Raw genomic sequence first — 22,508 nt, 5'->3', positions numbered from 1 at the left:
AAATCTCAAAATTAACAAACCAAAACCACTACACAAAATTAGTATTTCCACCCAGTTCAAACTAAAACCACCACACGCACAGGCAAGGAAAATCCAAGGAGCTTAGGATGAGCCAAACCCCACTCCTGGCACTCCCCAAACCCTTCATCTGAGGGATGTGTGGGGCACAATTCCTCACCTGCAGTGGGGTCATCCTGGGGGATCCTGACCAGGGTGTAGCACATGCCAGGCTGGTTGTAGGCCAGGCTGGCAGCTGGGATGCAGCAGATCACATCATAACCCTCTGATGGCTCCATCTGCACTGTCACTCTCTCCAGGAGCTGATCATTCAAGGTGTTTGTGCAGTCAAACTGCAGCAGCAAACACAGGGACAAGGATTTGCAAACACTTCCTCATCCAGAGGTTCCCCCTGTCACAGACACCTTTCATGAAAAATCCTTTCCTGAGGATTTTTCCTCCTGAGAAGCTGAGAGGCCTCAGGAACAAAATGTAACCAATGGTTATCTGCTGCTGTGGAATGCAACAGGTGCAGCTGGCATTGGGCTCATGGGGTTGTTTCTAATTAATGGCCAATCACAGCCCAGCTGGCTCAGACTCTGTGTCTGAGACACAAACCTTTGTTATCATTCATTCCTTTTTCTATTCTTAGCCAGCCTTCTAAAGAAATCCTTTCTTCTATTCTTTTAGTATAGTTTTAATATAATATATACCATAAAATAATAAATCAGCCTTGTGAAACATGGAGTCAGATCCTCATCTCTTCCCTCCTCCTGGGACCCCTGTGACCATGGTCACACCCCCTCCACACCAAACCAGCTGAAATCCTCCATGGCATGCAGCAAATTCCCTGTGTTTGGATCAATTCTGCCAAAGCCTGGGAGAAGGGGCTGGGTTCTCTCACCTGGAAAACGATGTGGGCTGGGAACACGTGTTTGATGCAGCGAACAAAATATTCTGTTTCTGCTTCTGTGAGCTGCACTGGCTCTGAGGATTTGAACAAGGGACCCAGGCCCTTAAACTCTGGGATGGCTGCCAGTTGTTCTGTGCAGGAAGGAAAGGAGGATCAGCAGGGCCAGGCTCTGATCGTGCCCTCACTCAACACTTCAGAGAATGCCAGGTTTGGGGTGGAAGGGACATTGAGGATAATTCAGTGCCACCCCTGGACACCTCCCCTTGTCCCAGGCTGCTCCAGCCCCAGGGTCCAACCTTGGGCATTGCAGGGATCAGGGCAGCCCCAGCTGCTCTGGGAATCCCTTCCCAAAATCCCAGCCCAGTCTCTCTCTCCAGGGAATTCCCTCCATTCCCAGCTCTCCCAGCCTGGGATTGGATCCATCCCCACCCCGACTCCTCTCTAGGAAGGGATTTTGGGATCTGGGGGCTTCACTGGGAATCTCAGGACTCCAGGAAGGGTCTCCCTCCCCTTTTCCATCCCCAACTTCCATAAAAATCCCTCGGGATGGATTCTGAGTGTCCCAAATCCCAGAATGGTTTGGGTGGGAAGGGACCTCCAACCCCATCCCATTGCAATCCCACCATCCCAGGCTGCTCCAATCCTTCCTTGGACATTGCAGGGATGCAGGGGCAGCCCCAGCTGCTCTGGCAATCCCAGCCCAGCCAGGAATTCCCCATTCCCAAGATCCCATCCATCCCAGGCCTGGGAGCCATTCCCTGTGTGCTGTCCCTCCATCCCTTGTTCCCAGTCCCTCTGCAGCCCTCTTGCAGCTCTGGACAGCCACAGATCTCTCCTACCTTGGAATATATCCTGGCGTGAAGGAGCCACTTTCTCAGGTTTGCTCACCAGGGCAATCTCTGTGGAGAAAAAGAGCAAAGCCTTTGGGCTCTGTCTCAACTAAACCAAGCAGGAGGTTTGGTTTAAATGCCATTAAATCTCCACTAAATATTCTTTATATTATCTTCCTTATATTTATAACATTCCCTGTATGTTTCCTCCATTCTGCTGCAAACCACTGCCAGCTCGGTTCCTCACACACTGAAGGATTTTTTTTTTTTTTTTTTTCTTTTTGTGTGGAAATATTGGATTGAAAGTAGAGAAAGTAAGGCTGAGTTATGAGGAATAAACCACACCTTAGCCCTGGAATAAACCACACCCCAGCCCCGGAATAAACCACACCTCAGCCCCGGAATAAACCACACCTCAGCCCCGGAATAAACCACACCTCAGCCCCGGAATAAACCACACCTCAGCCCCGGAATAAACCACACCCCAGCCCCGGAATAAACCCCACCTCAGCCCTGGAATAAACCCCACCTCAGCCCTGGAATAAACCACACCTCAGCCCTGGAATAAACCACACCTTAGCCCTGGAATAAACCACACCTCAGCCCCGGAATAAACCACACCTCAGCCCCGGAATAAACCACACCTCAGCCCTGGAATAAACCACACCTCAGCCCTGGAATAAACCACACCTCAGCCCCGGAATAAACCACACCTTAGCCCTGGAATAAACCACACCTCAGCCCTGGAATAAACCACACCTCAGCCCTGGAATAAACCACACCTCAGCCCTGGAATAAACCACACCTCAGCCCTGGAATAAACCACATCTCAGCCCCGGAATAAACCACACCTCAGCCCCGGAATAAACCACACCTCAGCCCTGGAAAGCCAGCAAAAAAATTAAAGGAGGAAAGGGGAGGAAAAAAAAAGAAAGAATCCCAAAGCTGGTTGTGCAAAGTGAAGATGCTCAAGAATCGTGCAAGGACATGGAAGAAAGCCAGATAAAGGACTGAGAGCTCCTGGAATGGCCTTTTCCAAAGGCTGAGCACCCATAAATGCTGATTATGCACAGATTTGTCCCTGCTAAGGAGATGAGCAGCCCCAGGGCTCAGAGCCTTGCCTCAGCCCATTCCATCAGTGTGGGATTTACCTGCTTTCTGCTCAAAGGTGGGGGCTGTAGCCAGGGGAACTGTTTTCATGTCAAACGGTTTCTCTGAGGGCTCCAGTGTGTACTGGTGCAGGGCTTTCTCCATCCCAGGAACAGACACTGTCAGCCCTGCAGAGGAGAAAGGCAGAAAAGTTCAGTTTTGAGAGCTGGAATTGCCCCAGGCACTGCTGATCCACAGGAAACACAAAACAGGCAAAGCAGAGAAAAAGCTGCTCTGAAGATGACACAAAGTTGCCAAGTCTAAACAGTTCATTCCCAAGAATTTTACATGGATTAATTAAATCCTCTGCTCACGTGAATTTTCCATCACAGACATAAAATGTTTTTATAACCAACCCTCATCATTTGGATTGGAAAAGATGGAGCAAAAATCAAGAAATGAAAGGCCAGGTCACACTCCTGGCTCCATTTCCCAGACCATGCTTCCCACATTGGGATTATTTAGGATTCCCAGAGCAGCTGGGAGTGTCCAAGACCAGGCTGGACAGGTTTAGATTGCTAAATCCTCCACTCTCAGCATGAGCACAAGCAGGGAAATGCTAAGGCCAGAAAAACACCGTGAATGAACAGCTCTGAGTGGTTTCCTTTGTCTCACTGACCATTAAAAATGTAGGCAGCATTCAGGGCCAGCTGTCTCTGCTGCAGGACATTCAGGTAGAACGTTGCCCTGTCCCTGACCTCGTCGTCGCTGTCCATCATGCACCTGTTTGGGGACAAGGGGATAAGGTCAGCCAGCTCTGGCCACCAGAGAGCTGAGCCAAAAATGGCACTGACAAAACTGCCTTTGGTACTACAGTGACAGCCAGAGCTCCCTCCAGGGATTTTCAACTTGTGCAAAAAATGTGTTTGTACAACACAGGAGTTGGTGTAATTTCAATTAAATCATTAACAGCACATGGCTTAAAAAGAAACATGAAGGTGGGACGTGGGAACACCCAGCTCTGGAAACACAAATGTGATCCTGAGTAACCTGGATAGGAATTCTCGTTTCAGGGGCTGTTAAAAATGCTCAGGTGTAGAAAAGCTCTGCAGAGGGAAGGTGACTGTTTATATGGGCAGATATTGACAGGACAAGGGGGATCAACTTCAAACTAAAAGAGATTTAGGTTGGATGTGAGCAAGAAATTCCTGTCTGTGAGGATGGGGAGGCCTTGGCAGCAGCCCCTGGATCCCTGGAAGATCAAGGCCAGGCTGGATGGGGCTTGGAGCGCCCTGGCACAGAGGGAGGGGTGGCACTGGGTGAGTTTCAATCTCTTCCAACCCAAAGCAGCCAATGACTTTATGATTTATCAGCCCTGAGCAATGTCCTCAGACCAAATGACATCACATGATTCCATGATGATCCCATCCTTCACTTCCTTGTGATCCTTCCTTCCATCCCCCTTCCTCCAGTAGTGCTCTGCTCCCCCCAGCCACACAGGAAAGGTGACGGAAGAATTTCCCACTCTCCAGCTGGGACTGCCAGCCCCAGTGCCAGCCCAGCTGCTGTCACCTTGTTTACAGCCACCAGAGTGTCCCCCAGTGCCAGCCCAGCTGCTGTCACTTTGTTTGCAGCCATCAGTGTCCCCCAGTGCCAGCCCAGCTGCTGGGACATTGTTTGCAGCCACCAGAGTGTCCCCCAGTGCCAGCCCAGCTGCTGTCACTTTGTTTGCAGCCACCAGAGTGTCCCCCAGTGCCAGCCCAGCTGCTGGGACATATTGTTTGCAGCCATCAGTGTCCCCCAGTGCCAGCCCAGCTGCTGGGACATTGTTTGCAGCCACCAGAGTGTCCCCCAGTGCCAGCCCAGCTGCTGGGACATTGTTTGCAGCCATCAGTGTCCCCCAGTGCCAGCCCAGCTGCTGGGACATTGTTTGCAGCCACCAGAGTGTCCCCCAGTGCCAGCCCAGCTGCTGGGACATTGTTTGCAGCCATCAGTGTCCCCCAGTGCCAGCCCAGCTGGGACATATTGTTTGCAGCCATCAGTGTCCCCCAGTGCCAGCTCAGCTGCTGGGACATTGTTTCCAGGCACCAGAGTGTCCCCCAGTGCCAGCCCAGCTGCTGTCACCTTGTTTGCAGCCACCAGAGTGTCCCCCAGTGCCAGCCCAGCTGTGTCACCTTGTTTCCAGGCACAGAGTGTCCCCCAGGCCCAGCCATCCCCACTCACCTCTGCAGCAGCACCAGGATGCTGGGGAGCAGATTCTCATTCTGGGCCCCAAACTTGGCCAGAGCACTGACAGCAGCTGCAGAGAGAACAGGGAAGGTCAGAGCAGCCCAAGCTCTGCACAAACTCATCCTCACAGCCCTGAATTTCCAATTTTCACAGCTCTTCCACACCATAAAGCTTGCAGTGATATGGAAAGACTCAGCTATTCCTGGATTTCCACATGGAAATAGTTCTGTGATCAAGATCAGCTCAACAGCTCTGCAAACCAGCTGGGGGAGAGGCTGCTTCCATCTGCTTTCTAGAAAACCCCTTTAAAGCTTTTCTCCCAAATTCATCCTAAACCAGGACAGTCCCTACTAAAATGATCTCAAATTTCGTTTCCAGGTGGAGGAAAAGGTGTGAGAATTTACTCTGGAAGGAATTTGAGATGGGATTTTTGAATTGTTCTTGATGATGTGGTTTATTTTTGACATAGGTAGGAAGGGTGAATTTGGTTTCTATTGTTATAGTATGGTTTAGAAGGCTACAAGATTCTTTTTAAGGATCTATTGACTAATAAAACACTGTTAATAAGGATATTTATGGTTTTGACTTAATCCTTAAATATTTTGGTTTATGGATTTCTGTTATAGTGTAAGCTTTTTTAGTTAATTATGTTATGACACACAAACTTACAGTACTGCATTCTGAACTCTATCTCTGTAACTACTTTTATTTTTTCTATATCTTAACCTTTAAAACTCTAAACTTTAGTTAGTTTAATAAGCCTCTGCTCTAAACTGTAAATCCACATTCTTGCTTTTGGCACTTAAGATTGGAAGTTTTTTCTAAGGTTTCAGATCAAATCTTGTGTTTAATTCTAAGCTTTGGTTTACAGCCCCAAAGGTCTGAGAGTTCTTTGCATTTGGGATTCTAACAAAAAGGCAACAAAAAAGCTGGTGAGTGCAGGCCTGGAGCTGCACTTACAGCCCTCACAGCCTCATTCCCCTCTCTCAAAGGGCTTTTTGAGAAATCCCTTTGAAGTTTTCTCCCAAATTTACCCTAAACCAGGACACCTTACTACAATGATCTCAAATTTCATTTCCAGGTTGAGGAAAAGGCAAGGAGCCAGAATTGCAGGCCTGGAATTCTCACAGCCCTCACAGCCCTGTTCTCCAGCACCACCCTCAGGCCCTGAGGGTCTCCTTACCCAGCAGGTGCAGGATCTTGGTGCCCAGCACGGTGTGGGCTGCTTGAATCTGCTTTCTAGAGAAACCCTTTGGAGTTTCTCCCAAATTTACCCTAAACCAGGACACCTTACTACAATCATCTCAAATTTCCTTTCCAGGTTGAGGAAAAGGCAAGGAGCCAGAACTGCAGGCCTGGAGCTGCACTCACCAGCCCTCGCAGCCTCATTCCCCTCTCTCAAAGGGGTTTTTGACAAACCCCTTTGGAGTTTCTCCCAGATTTACCCTAAACCAGGACACCTTACTACAATGATCTCAAATTTCATTTCCAGGTTGAGGAAAAGGCAAGGAGGCAGAATTGCAGGCCTGGAATTCTCACAGCCCTGTTCTTGAGCACCACCCTCAGGCCCTGAGGACCTCCTTACCCAGCAGGTGCAGGATCTTGGTGCCCAGCATGGTGTGGGCTGCTTGAATCTGCCTTCTAGAGAAACCTCTTTGAAGGTTTCCTCCCAAATTTACCCTAAACCAGGACACTTTACTACAATTATCTTCAAGTTCCTTTCCAGGTTGAGGAAAAGGCAAGGAGGCAGAATTGTAGGCCTGGAATTCTCACAGCGCTCACAGCCTCATTCCCCTCTCTCAAAGGGGTTTTTGACAAACCCCTTTGGAGTTTCTCCCACATTTACCCTAAACCAAGATACCTTACTACAATGATCTCAAATTTCCTCTCCAGGTTGAGGAAAAGGCAAGGAGCCAGAATTTCAGGCCTGGAGCTGCACTCACCAGCCCTGACAGCCTCGTTCTCCAGCACCACCCTGTTGAAGATGAAGCGGATGTACTTGGAGGGGCAGAGGGTCCTGGGCCCCTCCTTGCCCAGCAGGTGCAGGATCTTGGTGGCCAGCACGGTGTGCTCGCAGTCCTCGATGAACTCGCACAGGTGAGCCAGCCCTGCCTCCTTGCTCTCGGGGTTCTCCTCGATGATGCTGATGATGCAATCCACAATGGCTCTCTTGTACTCAAAGCCGCCCTGGCACAGGGAAAGCAGGGACGCTGAGCCTTGGGCTGGAGCCATGCTCAGCTCCTTCATGCTTCACTGCCTGCTTCCCGTGGGGAAAACAATCATTTGTACAAACTGGGGGGAAAAATGGACTGCATGACCTCACAGGGCGTTCCCAGCCCTCTGAGCATCCTCAGCATTAGGATTTTAGCTTTTGTGATTTGCAAACCCTGTACTGCTTTAGGGTAGAACTCTGAATTCCATATAAAGTGTTAGTTACTGTCCTCACATTTTGGTCAGACAAAACAATCCCTCTAGGCCTGAAACAAAAGGGACACCCTGCAGCCTCAAGCCCTGAAAAGTATAAATAAAAGTGACTTTCATTGGAAACTTCATTACCTGAAGCTGTAATTGGAGGATTAACCCCTGATATGTAAATGGACCAAACTTATAATTGACTGAAAAACTTGTGACCATCATCCATCTTGGGTGTAGCCCTTGGAGGTTTCTGACTGCCCAAGTGATGCCTCAAGTTTTATATTTCATGTTTTCCAGATTCTGTATTCTGCATTAATGTGTGACTCTGAACTTCCTATAAAGTGTCAGCAAGTTCTCCTCACAGCTCAGTCAGACAAAGCAATCCTTTTCCAGCCCCTTGGTTTCTGGGCAGCTTCAGCCCCAAAAAGTGCAAACAGCAGCGAATGGAGGAGAGCAGTCTGGGACTGCAGAACCTGGAGCTGGAATGGACAATGAACCCCAACATGGAAATGGACCAGAACTGATAAAAGTGTGAAAACTCATGACCAGGAGTCCATCCTGGGTGAAGCCATGGCCAGGCTCTTGCACTGCCCAAGGTGTATCCATGGAGGCCTTTAATAAATCCCTACTTGATTGCTTTAACACAGTCCAGTTCCTGCTCTAGGTGGCCTCTCAAGGCACCAGGAGTAGCTATTGAAGGCCTTTAATAAATCCCTGTTTTATTCCTTTAACACAGTCCAGTTTCTGCTCTAGGGAGCCACTGCAAGGCATCAGGAATACCTGTTGAAGGCCTTTAATAAATGTTTTATTCCTTTAACTGTGTCCAGTTTCTGTTCTAGGTGGCCTCTCAAGGCACCAGGTGTACCTATTGAAGGCCTTTAATAAATCCCAGTTTTATTCCTTGAACTCTGCCCAGCCTCTGCTCTAGGGAGCCTCCCCAAGGCATCACCAATTCCTGAGTACTTCACACAGGCCTGACCCAGCAGGAGCTGCAATCTCTCAGCCCCATCTCCCTGTGCACCCACTGACACAAGAGACCCTTCCCATCACCAAGCAGCTCCAAAGGTGCCCAGATCCTGGCCAAAGCCCTCCCCAGAGCAGGAGGCCCACGTACATCATCCCTGAGCATGTTGGACAGGAAGGTCATCATCACGCCGTGCTTGCGAGGGTACTTCTGGCACAGGGCGCTGATGGCCTGCACCACCACGACCTGCAGGGACACACAAGGACACACAGGGGCTCAGTTCCTGGCCAAACACAGCCTGGCAGCTCAGACTGCCACCCTGAGGGATGAAACCCATGCACAAGGAGAAAAATCAGGTGGTGGATTCTCAGGGCTTGTGCAAAGCCTGGCTCTGCTGAAAAAACTGGAATTTAGGGTGGACTCAAAGTCCTTCCTTCCTCCCTCCCCTTCCTTCTCCAATTTTAATTTGTCACTTTCTGTCATTAAAACTCTTTGCAATTTCAAACTTGTCCAGTACTTATTTTTCTCATAAAAACAAGGACTTAAGACCCCTTGAAGCAGACTGATTTTGCAGAGCTCTGCTCCCTGTGATGTAATAGGTACAACTGAACCACCCTGAACCTATTTCTTACCACTTTAGTCACTAGAAATCCTACAAAGTAGGTAGAAATTCATAATTAATACAGTTTCTAAACTGTGCACCAATTTCTTGCCAGTTTAGTCACTATAAAACTTACAAATTAGGTAGAAATTATTAACACAGTTAGGTAGAAATAATTAACACCATTTCCAAACTGTGCACCAATTTCTTACCAGATTAGTCACTAGAAATCTTACAAATTAGGTAGAAATTCATAATTAACAGTTTCCAAACTGTGCACCAATTTCTTGCCAGTTTAGTCCCTACAAATCTTACAAATTAGGTAGAAATTATTAACACAGTTAGGTAGAAATAATGAACACAGTTTCCAAACTGTGCACCAATTTCTTACCACTTTAGTCACTATAAAACTTACAAATTAGGTAGAAATTATTAACACAGTTAGGTAGAAATAATTAACACCATTTCCAAACTGTGCACCAATTTCTTACCAGATTAGTCACTAGAAATCTTACAAATTAGGTAGAAATTCATAATTAACAGTTTCCAAACTGTGCACCAATTTCTTGCCAGTTTAGTCACTACAAATCTTACAAATTAGGTAGAAATTATTAACACAGTTAGGTAGAAATAATGAACACAGTTTCCAAACTGTGCACCAATTTCTTACCACTTTAGTCACTATAAAACGTACAAATTAGGTAGAAATTCATAATGAACACAGTTTCTAAACTGTGCACCAATTTCTTACCAGTTTAGTCACTATAAAACTTACAAATTAGGTAGAAATTATTAACACAGTTAGGTAGAAATAATTAACACCATTTCCAAACTGTGCACCAATTTCTTACCAGATTAGTCACTAGAAATCTTACAAATTAGGTAGAAATTCATAATGAACACAGTTTCCAAACTGTGCACCAATTTCTTGCCAGTTTAGTCCCTACAAATCTTACAAATTAGGTAGAAATTCATAATTAACAGTTTCCTAACTGTGCACCAATTTCTTACCAGATTAGTCACTAGAAATCTTACAAATTAGGTAGAAATTCATAATGAACACGGTTTCCTAACTATGCATCAAGACTGATGTGATATGAACTCACTTAAAATCCTTCCTCCTCTCTAAAACAACCAGAAGGAAGTCCAAGATTTGCAGGATATTGCACAGGAGCCAGGAATCCACCAAATGATATTTTTCCTTCCTTGGAGTGGTGGGAGGAAGACATACAAAGCTAATTAAGCTGAAAAGGAAATTCTGAATTTTGCCCTGCCAGACTAAACCACCAAAGCATCGACAAACAGGAAAAGCCTCGTTAAAAAAAAGAAAACAACAAGAATGGGAGAAAAGCCTGCAGCTGGAAAGAGCAGAGGCCTCCAGTGGCACACCTTAAACTCATCTGAGATTTCTGACACGAAGGAGGAGATCTGCTTCATGAGCCTGTCCACGCTGCTCTCGCTGCCCGTTTTGAGCAGCGTGGTGATGGCCAGCGTGGCGATGCTCCTGTTGGAGTCTGTGATCAGGTTCTCCAGGTCCAGGTTGCAGGCAGTCACTGCAGATGGATGTTTCATGGCCACCTGCAAGGAATTCAATTCCAAGTTGATGTGGGAGGTGTAGCATCCTGCTGTGGGATCTCAGCACATCGTTCCCGATGTCCAGAGATGCCAGGAGAACCCCTGGGGGTCTCGAAAATCCTGGAATGTTGCCAAGAGTGTTTGGTGGCTTGATTTTGATCCATCCACAGAAGTGACAAGAGTTTGAGGGCATGAGAATCACTTTAGAGTGAAGGGTGTAAAAGGGACACATTTAGAGGGTGAAATACAAACTTTAAAGTTTTTGGTACAGGGGGGTTATGGAGACAAAATAGAGAGATCAAGGCGTGTCTCGTCCTTCTTCTTTCTTCTTCTTGTCCTCCATCTCCTGTGGTGGTGTTGGCACTTGGGGATTGGTTTATGGTGAAGGTGCACTTGCCAACATGGGTGAAAAGCATTGGGAAATAAAGGTAAATATCATGTAGGTAGATTTTAGTATAAAAAGACATGACCGCCCCGTGGGTGGGCAGAGTGCCCTTGGCTGCCTTGCAGGTCAGACCTCTGCTGGGCAGACAGAAAATTTTGTAGATAAGAAACAATCAACAATCTGAAGATGGAAAAGCTGGAGAGTCCAGACTCATCCTTTGAATCGCGTGCCACCCAAGAACCACCCTACCTGTGTCGGGGCACAGACAGACAGACAGACAGACAGATGGACCCGACATCCTGCAGCTCAGAGCGTTGGATGCCAGCACAGCTCAGGGGGGTTGCCTGCAGTGTTTTAAATGGATTTCAAGTTACAGCTCGTGGGTTTGAGTCTCAAATTTTTGCTGTTGTGTTGTGCAGCTCTGAGATCAGAATATCTGCTTCCAGTGGATTTTGTGATATTAAATATCCAACTGAAAGCTCACAGATTATCAGACTACAGCTTGTTCTATCCCCGTGCTCCCAAAATGAGCAAACACAGCCTGAATGCAGGGAAGATTTCTGTCCCACCAGGAGAGCTGGCATGGGAAAGCCAATTCTCCAGCATGGAATAATTCCCAATAAAGTCATCCCAAGGGCAGCTGCTCTGCCTGAGGTAACACAGCCATGATTGGCACTGCTGGCTGGCTCTGAGCTCAGAGTGGAGCTGTTTTGAAGGAGGTTTTGAAGCACTCACTTTATTGAGGGTCCTCACGGCGGCGTAGCGCAGGACAGGCTTGGGAGAACTGCAGAAAAGCTGCAACACTGGGAAAGAAAAATATCAGAAACCAAAGACATGGCCTCTTTCAAAGAAAGGAAATAGAGCAGAATGTCCAATACACCTCCAACTACACACTGCCAAATATTCATGCAGCTGCATGCATAATCTAGCACACAGGTTCAAAATGAATCCCTGGGTTTATCCCACTGCCAGTAACAGGGGCTGGCTTGGCTGTCTCTGCATTCCAGTTCTATATTCCAGCTGCAGGAGTTTTCCCAGAGAACCTCTGGCTGTTCCATCCCTGGAAATGTCCAAGGCCAGGCTGGGCAGGGCTTGGAGCACACTGGGATACTGGGAGGTGTCCCTGCCATGGCACTGGGTGATCTTTAAGGTCCTTTCCAACCCCAACCATTCCATGATTCCCTCTCATCCCAAATTCCTGCAGCTGGATAAAGACAAGCATCACTGCTAATGCCATTGATCTAAACCTCTGGATGGAAAAGGGATCTCATCCAAAAGCCCTTTAACTTGGCAATAAAGCACTTTTAACCCCAAGTTACCAGAAAATCAGGGTTTGGGTGTTGTAATTCTGCTGGATTTTCTCTCAGTGGCTGTTTCAGGAGTACAAAGGGCTGTGACTAACCTGACACAGCAGGTGCCAGCTCCCTGGCAGTGCAGTTTGGCAGGTGGATGATGGCAGAGGCAGCCTCATAAATCACCATCTCGTGCTTGTTCCTCAGGCAGCTCTCGATGAAGTCAAACAGGGGACTCTCATGGCTGCAAACACAACAGTGCCAGGGCTTCAGGATGGGAAAACCATTTAAAACTGAGCCCAAGCCTTGATGGCTGCAAACACAACAATGCCAGGGCTTCAGGATGGGAAAAACCACTTAAAACTGAGCCCAAGCCTTCATGGCTACACACACAACAATGCCAGGGCTTCAGGATGGGAAAAAACACATTTAAAACTGAGCCCAAGCCTTCATGGCTGCAAACACAACAATGCCAGGGCTTCAGGATGGGAAAACCATTTAAAACTGAGCCCAAGCCTTCATGGCTGCAAACACAGCAATGCCAGGGCTTCAGGATGGGAAAACACATTTAAAACTGAGCCCAAGCCTTGATGGCTACACACACAACAATGCCAGGACCTTTTAGGTTGGAAAAACCCATTTAAGATTGAGTCCAAGACTTGATGGCTGCAAACACAACAATGCCAGGGCTTCAGGATGGGAAAAACATTTAAAACTGAGCCCAAGCCCAAGCCTTCATGGCTACACACAACAATGCCAGGGCTTCAGGATGGGAAAAACCACTTAAAACTGAGCCCAAGCCTTCATGGCTACAAACACAACAATGCCAGGGCTTCAGGATGGAAAAACCATTTAAAACTGAGCCCAAGCCCAAGCCTTGATGGCTGCAAACACAACAATGCCAGGGCTTCAGGATGGAAAAAACCATTTAAAACTGAGCCTAAGCCTTGATGGCTGCACACAACAACCCCAGGACCTTTTAGGTTGGAAAAACCCATTTAAGATTGAGTCCAAGACTTTCATGGCCACAAACACAACAATCCCAAGATTTTCCAGGATGGTAAAATCCCTTTAAGATTGAGCCCAAGCCTTGATGGCTACACACACAACAATTCCAGGATCTTTTAGGTTGGAAAAACCCATTTAAGATGAGGTCCAAATCTTTATGGTTACAAACACAACAATCCCAGGATCTTTTATGTTGGAAAAACCCTTTGAATCCAAGACTTTCAAGGCCACAAACACAGCAATCCCAGGATTTTAGGATGGGAAAACCCCTTTAAGATTGAGTCCAAGCCCTTATGGCCACAAACACAACAATCCCAGGATACTTTAGCCTTGGATTCAAAGGGTTTTTCCAGCCTTTCATGGCTACAAATACAACAATCCCAGGACATTTTATGTTGGAAAAACCCCTCTGAATCCAAGACTTTCATGGCTACAAACATAACAATTCCAGGATCTTTTAGGCTGGAAAAATCCCTTTGAATCCAAGACATTTGTGGCTACAAACACAACAATCCCAGGATTTTAGGATGGGAAAACCCCTTTGAGTCCAAGACTTTCATGCCTACAAATATAACAATCCCAGGATCTTTTGGGTTGGAAAATCCCCTTTAAGATCAAGTCCAAGCCTTTCAAGGCTACAAGCACAACAATCCCAGGATCTTTTAGGCTGGAAAACCCCTTTAAGATTAAGGCCCTGCATTATCCCAGCACCACATTCCAGTCTCCGTGGAGATTTCCACCAACACTAAAAATCCCCAGCTGTTTGCAGCCCTTCATTGATTTCTGTGATTTCCATCCTGCCCCTTACTCACCCCTCCTCAGACTCCCTGAGGAGTTTGCTGGCAATCCTGATCAGCATGCAGTAGGCAAACTGGGATTTGAGGCCAGATTTGGTGAATTTGTTCAGCATCTTGGACACAGCCAGGCGGTCGCTTTTCCTCAGGTGATAGAGCAGCCCCAAAGCGTGGTACTGTGGGATGGGAACAGAGGGGCAGGCCCTGAGTACAGCTGGACATCAAACACCCAAAGAGGGCTCACTGCTGCCCTTCCCTGGCAGAAACACCTTCCAGCCCCAACCCAGCTCAGATTGCTGACAAGCTGCAGAGATCTGCAACGGTTCCTTGCCCCTTCTGTCCACTCTCAACTATTCCTGAAGATCCAAAGAGACACAAAGTTAATTTATTTCCTTTTTCCCCCCCATTAAATCTCATCACTTCAAAGGTTTCCCATTTGCACAGTAATTCCTGCATTTCTAATGAACTCCACACTCACGACATCCCAAGGCCTTGAAAAGACAGCTGACCTCACAAAAACCCTGGAGGCCTTTTTGATGGAAGCACAAAGGGACACTTCCAGTTCCTTGCCAAGTTATTTTGGGGCTTTTGTTCCTCTCATAAAATTGATTTACTGCAAGGCTTAATGAGGCTGCTAAGTGGGCAAGAACAAAGCTGTTTCTATAGAATTTTTCTGATCATGAGTGCAAGAGACAGAAAAATCCAAAATTCTGCACACTCAGAACAATCCCACACTCTGAGCACACTCACAACAATCCCACACTCTGAGCACACACTCAGGACAATCCCACACTCTGAGCACACACTCACAACAATCCCACACTCTGAGCACACACTCAGAACAATCCCACACTCTGAGCACACTCACAACAATCCCACACTCTGAGCACACACTCACAACAATCCCACACTCTGAGCACACACTCAGAACAATCCCACACTCTGAGCACACTCACAACAATCCCACACTCTGAGCACACTCACAACAATCCCACACTCTGAGCACACACTCAGAACAATCCCACACTCTGAGCACACACTCACAACAATCCCACACTCTGAGCACACTCACAACAATCCCACACTCTGAGCACACACTCACAACAATCCCACACTCTGAGCACACACTCAGAACAATCCCACACTCTGAGCACACTCAGAACAATCCCACACTCTGAGCACACTCAGAACAATCCCACACTCTGAGCACACACTCACAACAATCCCACACTCTGAGCACACACTCACAACAATCCCACACTCTGAGCACACACTCACAACAATCCCACACTCTGAGCACACACTCACAACAATCTCACACTCTGAGCACACACTCACAACAATCCCACACTCTGAGCACACACTCAGAACAATCCCACACTCTGAGCACACTCACAACAATCCCACACTCTGAGCACACACTCAGAACAATCCCACACTCTGAGCACACACTCACAACAATCCCACACTCTGAGCACACACTCACAACAATCTCACACTCTGAGCACACACTCAGAACAATCCCACACTCTGAGCACACACTCACAACAATCCCACACTCTGAGCACACTCAGAACAATCCCACACTCTGAGCACACTCAGAACAATCCCACACTCTGAGCACACACTCAGAACAATCCCACACTCTGAGCACACACTCAGAACAATCCCACACTCTGAGCACACACTCACAACAATCCCACACTCTGAGCACACACTCACAACAATCTCACACTCTGAGCACACACTCAGAACAATCCCACACTCTGAGCACACACTCACAACAATCCCACACTCTGAGCACACACTCAGAACAATCCCACACTCTGAGCACACACTCACAACAATCCCACACTCTGAGCACACTCAGAACAATCCCACACTCTGAGCACACTCAGAACAATCCCACACTCTGAGCACACACTCAGAACAATCCCACACTCTGAGCACACTCAGAACAATCCCACACTCTGAGCACACTCAGAACAATCCCACACTCTGAGCACACTCAGAACAATCCCACACTCTGAGCACACTCACAACAATCCCACACTCTGAGCACACTCACAACAATCCCACACTCTGAGCACACACTCACAACAATCCCACACTCTGAGCACACACTCACAACAATCCCACACTCTGAGCACACTCACAACAATCCCATTTCCACAGATGTCTGGAACATCTGTGTAAAAATTTTGCTCTTGTGGAGATCTTGCTGATATTTGGGTTCATCTTTTGCATCTGGCAAATTTTCTGAAGGCCAGGAGATGCTCACTGGGAAGCACTGAGATAATTTCCCACTTTTTGAGTCCTCAGATTCCAATCCCTCCTGCAAGAACCCCTATGGGACAGGCATTCCAGCTCCCAGGAATTCAGGAGGAAAAAGGGAAGAGAACTCCAGAGCCAGCTCTTAATTAAAAATCTCATGCTGGCATCATGGAAAAATTCATTAATTTTTTGCAACTGTCAAGTTGTTTCCCCAGAAATCCCAATCCTGGCTTTTTAAAGTAAAAGAAGATTTTTTTTTTTTCCTGAAGTTTTCTTAAGAACTCCAGAATGCCACTAAGCCCCCCCAGCATTTTTAGGGCCAGCCACCCTCAAACACACCTGTACCATGATGTTGTCACTGGAAGCTGCTTCCTGAGCCTCGTTGATCCACCTTTTGACCACATCATAACTGATCTTCATCATGTGCTGCAAAAGAATTGAGACTGGAGACAAGCTCAGAGCAGCTTCAGAGGCACTCTTATCCCACAGCCCTGTCAAATGTGCATTTCCTGCACCCCAGTCTCCAATCACCATGCTCCACTCCCATGAATACAAACATTCACTCATGAGATCTTTCCCAGCCTTTTCTCCTCCAAAAGGGAGAGGAAATCAAAGATGATTCCTTCTTCTTGCCCTCCTGGTGTCTGTTAGCAGAAATAATCCTGCATGGCAGTTTCAGCAGGGGTTTCATGGCCCCTCCCCAGATAAATTCATGTTTCACACTGACTGCAGCAATCTGAGCATTTTGCACTAGGCTGCACTAGAAATTACTATGATTGATGTACTCAAAGGTAAGAAATGAACTGGAGGAGAGAAAGCAAACTCTGTTTTTTTCTTATTTTCCAGTCAGAAGAAGAAACATCTCAGAGAAAAAAAAACCAAAACAGACACAGCAGGGTCACCTTCCCAGCCTGAGAAAACACCAGATTGACAAAAATCTTGTGTTTTACTTACCAAGGAAGACACGAGTGCAGAGCTGGACACCCCAGGGACTTTGTCCACAATGGCCTGCTTCATGTACCTCTCAATGGCCTGGAGCATTGTACCCTGGCCAACAGGGAACAGAACAGGGGTGCTTTGAAGGAAGGGCATAAAAGCAGCAGAAAGCAAAATTTCACATTCTAAGGACCCTCAGCAAAAATCCTGAGTTAAACCTGCAAGGTAGATGTGGGTTTGAGCTGCTGGGTCCTGAAGGGTCAGGGACAAAGTCACAGCAGAGCAGCCCAGAGAGAAACTGGAGCTTCCAAAGCTTCCAGGGGCACATCCCAGTGCTGCAGCATCACAGACAGAGCAACCCCAGAGAGAAACTGGAGCTCCCAAACATTGCAGCTGCACATTCCAGTGCTCCAGCATCACAGAGCTGCTGGAAATTGCACAGAGAAATCCCAGAGAGAAACTGGAGCTTCCAAAGCTTCCAGGGGCACATCCCAGTGCTGCAGTATCACAGAGCTGCTGGAAATTTCACAGAGCAATCCCAGAGAGAAACTGGAGCTCCCAAAGATTCCAGCTGCACATTCCAGTGCTCCAGACCCACAAAGCTCCTGGAAATTGCACAGGGCATGGAGCAGAGCAATCCCAGATAAAAACTGGAGCCCCCAAACCTTCCAGCTGCACATTCCAGTGCTCCAGACCCACAGAGCTCCTGGAAATTGCACAGAGCAACCCCAGAGAGAAACTGGAGCTCCCAAACATTGCAGCTGCACATTTTCAGCGCTCCAGCCCCACAGACCTCCTGGAAATTGCACAGGGCATCAAGAAAACCAATCCCAGAAAAAAACTGGAGCTCCCAAAGCTTCCAGCTGCACATTCCAGTGCTCCAGCCCCACAATTTTCCTGGAAATTGCACTGGGCATTGAGTGCAGCAATCTCAGATAGAAACTGAAACTTCCAAACCTTCCAGCTGCACATTCCCAGTGCTGCAGAGTCCCAGAGCTGCTGGAAATTGCACTGGGAATCAAGCAGAGTCATTTCAGCTCAGAAAGGAGCTCCCAAATCTTCCAACTCACATTCCCAGTGCTCCAGCTCCACAGAGCTCCTGCCAGTGCACAGGGCATCAAACAAAGCAACCTCAGAGAGAAACTGGAGCTCCTAAACATTGCAGCTGAATATTCCAGTGCTGCAGCATCACAGAGCTGCTGGAAATTGCACAGAGCAATCCCAGAGAGAAACTGGAGCTCCCAAACATTCCAGCTGCACATTCCCAGTGCTCCAGTGTCCCAGAGCTGCTGGAAATTGCACAGGGCATCAAGAAGACCAATCCCAGAAAAAAACTGGAGCTCCCAAAGCTTCCAGCTGCACATTTTCAGTGCTCCAACCCCACATTTTTCCTCAAAATTGCACTGGGCATTGAGTGCAGCAATCTCAGACAGAAACTGAAACTTCCAAACCTTCCAGCTGCACATTCCCAGTGCTGCAGAGTCCCAGAGCTGCTGGAAATTGCACAGGGCACTGAGCAGCCCGCCCATAAAGCAGCAGTTCCAGCACTGCTGTAAAATGCACCCTACAAGGGGGCGGCTCTGGGACCAAGGGGGCGGCTCTGGGACCAAGGGGGCAGCTTGGGGATCAAGGGGGCGGCTCCGGGGACTGAGGGGGCGGGGCTGGGGAGAACAAGGGGGCGGCTCCGGGGGACCAAGGGGGCGGCTTGGGGGACCGAGAGGGCAGCTTGGGGATCAAGAGGGCGGCGCTGGGGACCGAGGGGGCAGCTTGGGGACCGAGGGGGCGGCTCTGGGGACCGAGGGGGCGGCTCTGGGACCGAGAGGGCAGCTTGGGGACCAAGGGGGCGGCGCTGGGACCAAGGGGGCGGCTCTGGGGACCCAGGGGGCGGCGCTGAGGACCCAGGGGGCGGCTCTGGGGACCCAGGGGGCGGCATGGAGACCGAGGGGGCAGCTTGGAGACCAAGGAGGCGGCTCTGGAGACCAAGGGGGCGGCGCTGGGGAGACCAAGGGGGCGGCGCTGGAGACCAAGGGGGCGGCTCCGGGGACCCAGGGGGCAGCGCTGGGGACCGAGGGGGCAGCTTGGGGACCAAGGGGGCGGCTCTGGGGAGACCAAGGGGGCGGCTCTAGGACCGAGAGGGCAGCTTGGGGACCAAGGGGGCGGCTCTGGGACCAAGGGGGCGGCTCCGGGGACCGAGGGGGCGGCTCTGGGGACCGAGGGGGCGGCGCTGGGGAGACCAAGGGGACGGCTCCGGGGACCCAGGGGGCGGCTCCGGGGACCCAGGGGGCGGCTCCGGGGACCCAGGGGGCGGCATGGAGACCGAGGGGGCAGCTTGGGGACCAAGGGGGCGGCGCTGGGATTCCAGAGCCCCAGCAGCTGCCGGTACTCACATCAGTGATCCTGCACAGCGCTCGGATGGCCGGGCCTCGATAGACATCCTCCTTCCCTGTCATGTCTTTGGTGAGACTGAAAGCACCAAAGTCCTGTTAGCACTCCCAGGGCTGCGGGACACCCAGCCCGGCAGCTGCCCTGGCTCTGCTGAGGAGCAGCCTGTGCACGATCAGCTGCATCTGACATTTCTGAGCCATGAATGCACATCCCACTCAATGGCTGTGCCATGGCTGCTTTGTTGAGCTCCTTCTGGTTCTTGCTGCTGCTGCTTGCTCCACGTGGAATTTTGATTTAGAAACAGTGAGCAAAGTTCAGTTTGGCTTATTTTATAGATTTCTAAAGCTGTTCAGCAACAACAGATCCATGTTTTGCTCTTGCCACAGCTGCAATGTCTATTTTTGCAGTCAAAAAATTAAAAAGTTCACCCTTAAAAATTCAAGAGTTCAGTTCAGAATGAACTGGGCTTTGCTCTGCTTTTCTTTAACTGTTCTGACTGCAAATCCCAGCCCAAGCTCTGACAAAATCAGAACAAAACAAAACCCCAACACCCCAACCCAGAAGAAAACAAAGTAACAACGATTGATAAACTGAATCTCCCACAGAGGGGAACAAAGTAACATTTGAGAGGGTGGCACAGACCGTGTATCACAAAGCTGCTGTATCCCCACAAAACCTCAACACTGCAGCAGCTCAACCACGGCCAGGGAGCTGCAGCCTCTTCTCCAGAGAGGGAAAACACAAAAATTCCTTTTCCTGGGCTCTGGAGGTGTCCCACCTGCTGGTGACAATGATGACATCCTCAGAGATATTGGCCATCTCCTTGATTGTCAGGTAACACATTCTTCTGAGGGTTTGCTGTGGAAATGGGAAGAAAAAGATTGAACTCCATGGTAATTAGAAGTTTTAAAAGATAAATGAACAGAAAAATTAAATATTTCACTCTGAAAGAAAAAGAAGCTTTTGAACAAAAGACATTGTTTTCAATTCAAAGTTAAAAGTGTAGAACTACATTTTATCCCTGGATAAGAGCCAAACTCCCTGATATCAAACCAATCAGAAGAGGAAGACATCAGTGTTCTGTAAAATGATAAGAACTAACACAGAAATTCATTACAATTACCAAAGAAGTGATGCAGCATGTCTGTACTCAGAAGCCCCACAATTATCAGTTAAAAGCTTTGAAAATAACTTTGTTATGGTAAAAACAAAAAAAAAGGAAACACATGTGCAGTGTTGACATTAATTATCTGAAAACTATTAATATCAATTTTTTAAAATTGATATTTTAAATATTTTTAAAAATATTAAAAATAAAAATATAAAAATATAAAAATATAAAAATATTTTTTATATTTTTTAAAATATCAATTAACTTGATATTTTAAAAAATCCTTTACTTTTTACATGTGGATATGAGAAACACTTCAAACCCACTGCACTTCCAAACATGTTATGACATCTTTGAACAGCTACAGCTCCCTTGGCCAACTCTCCAAGGAGCAAACCCTTTTTAATGAGGATTCATGAGCCCCATCCCATGAACCACACTGCAGGGGAGATCACAGAAGGACTGGAACTCTGCTGAGCCCAAAGCTGAATTCCCAGCCTCAATCCCCAAACCATTCTCTGGTCTCTGGGGTGCTCTCATGCCTGGCCCCAGTGAGATCCAGGCTGTGAGGAACAGCAGCCTTTGCTCTGCAGGCAGCCAGGGAATTCCATTCTCAATGAGCAGGTGGGGATTTGCAGGGGAATCAACAACCACCGAGGGCAGTGCTTGGTGAACTGAGGCTGTAAACCCACGCCTACAGCAGCAATCAGGAGCTCAGAGCCCTCAGGACAGGCAGGTGTGATTATCCAGCCCCTGATTTCCAAGGCAGCAGCTCCTCCTGTGCAGGGCCTCCTCCCACATCCCAAATCCCACGGGTTGGGCAGCGCCCGCAAGCCCGGACACGAGCAGGGAGAGCAGAATGCAGCAGGTGCTTACATCGTGGGACTGAAAGAGTCTGGTCATGGCAAAGAACGCCTCCGTGGCCTCCGTGGTTCCAAAGGGTTCACCCTGAAACAGGCACAGGGGAAAACAGGATTGTCAGAGGGGAACAGGGATTGTCAGAGGGAAACAGGGATTGTCAGAGGGAAACAGGGATTGTCAGAGGGAAACGGGGATTGTCAGAGGGAAACGGGGATTGTCAGAGGGAAACGGGGATTGTCAGAGGGAAATGGGAATTGTCAGAGGGAAACGGGGATTGTCAGAGGGAAACGGGGATTGTCAGAGGGAAACGGGGATTGTCACAGGGAAACGGGGATTGTCACAGGGAAACGGGGATTGTCAGAGGAGAACAGGGATTGTCACAGGGGAACGGGGATTGTCCCAGGGAAACAGGAATTGTCACAGGGAAACGGGGATTGTCACAGGGAAACGGGGATTGTCAGAGGAGAACGGGGATTGTCAGAGGGAAATGGGGATTGTCAGAGGGAAATGGGGATTGTCACAGGGAAACGGGGATGGTCAGAGGGGAACAGGGATTGTCACAGGAGAACGGGAATTGTCACAGGAGAACGGGGATTGTCACAGGAGAACGGGGATTGTCACAGGGAAATGGGGATTGTCAGAGGGAAACGGGAATTGTCACAGGGAAACGGGGATTGTCACAGGGAAACGGGGATTGTCACAGGAGAAAAGGGATTGTCACAGGGAAACGGGGATTGTCAGAGGGAAACGGGGATTGTCACAGGGAAACGGGGATTGTCAGAGGAGAACGGGGATTGTCACAGGGAAACGGGGATTGTCACAGGGAAACGGGGATGGTCAGAGGGGAAC

At 48.4% G+C, this 22,508-nt stretch overlaps 1 protein-coding gene across 2 annotated transcripts in view; it reads right to left on the bottom strand.

Moving 5' to 3' along the window:
• The window catches only part of COPG2 (COPI coat complex subunit gamma 2), a 35,016-nt gene that overhangs the window by 4,626 nt on the left and 7,882 nt on the right, over positions 1–22,508 (bottom strand). For both annotated transcript variants that reach the window (XM_071424219.1, XM_071424218.1), the window contains exons 4-20: positions 21,675–21,746; positions 20,466–20,545; positions 19,690–19,765; positions 17,321–17,413; positions 16,706–16,792; positions 14,111–14,268; positions 12,401–12,534; positions 11,734–11,801; positions 10,428–10,616; positions 8,588–8,683; positions 7,002–7,245; positions 5,053–5,128; positions 3,509–3,612; positions 2,892–3,017; positions 1,750–1,809; positions 902–1,041; positions 179–350 (exon numbers count right to left, since the gene is read on the bottom strand). In XM_071424219.1, the coding sequence (XP_071280320.1) occupies positions 179–350; positions 902–1,041; positions 1,750–1,809; positions 2,892–3,017; positions 3,509–3,612; positions 5,053–5,128; positions 7,002–7,245; positions 8,588–8,683; positions 10,428–10,616; positions 11,734–11,801; positions 12,401–12,534; positions 14,111–14,268; positions 16,706–16,792; positions 17,321–17,413; positions 19,690–19,765; positions 20,466–20,545; positions 21,675–21,746 (1,975 nt within the window). The remainder of the gene's footprint in view (positions 1–178; positions 351–901; positions 1,042–1,749; positions 1,810–2,891; positions 3,018–3,508; positions 3,613–5,052; positions 5,129–7,001; positions 7,246–8,587; positions 8,684–10,427; positions 10,617–11,733; positions 11,802–12,400; positions 12,535–14,110; positions 14,269–16,705; positions 16,793–17,320; positions 17,414–19,689; positions 19,766–20,465; positions 20,546–21,674; positions 21,747–22,508) is intronic.

This window comes from Agelaius tricolor, unplaced genomic scaffold (genome assembly GCF_023055355.1).
Source record: "Agelaius tricolor isolate 1412-34295 unplaced genomic scaffold, bAgeTri1.0.p SCAF_3, whole genome shotgun sequence".
Lineage (NCBI taxonomy): Eukaryota > Metazoa > Chordata > Aves > Passeriformes > Icteridae > Agelaius > Agelaius tricolor.
Note: the sequence above shows the minus strand (reverse complement) of the source record. Positions and strands in the feature narration are given on the sequence as shown.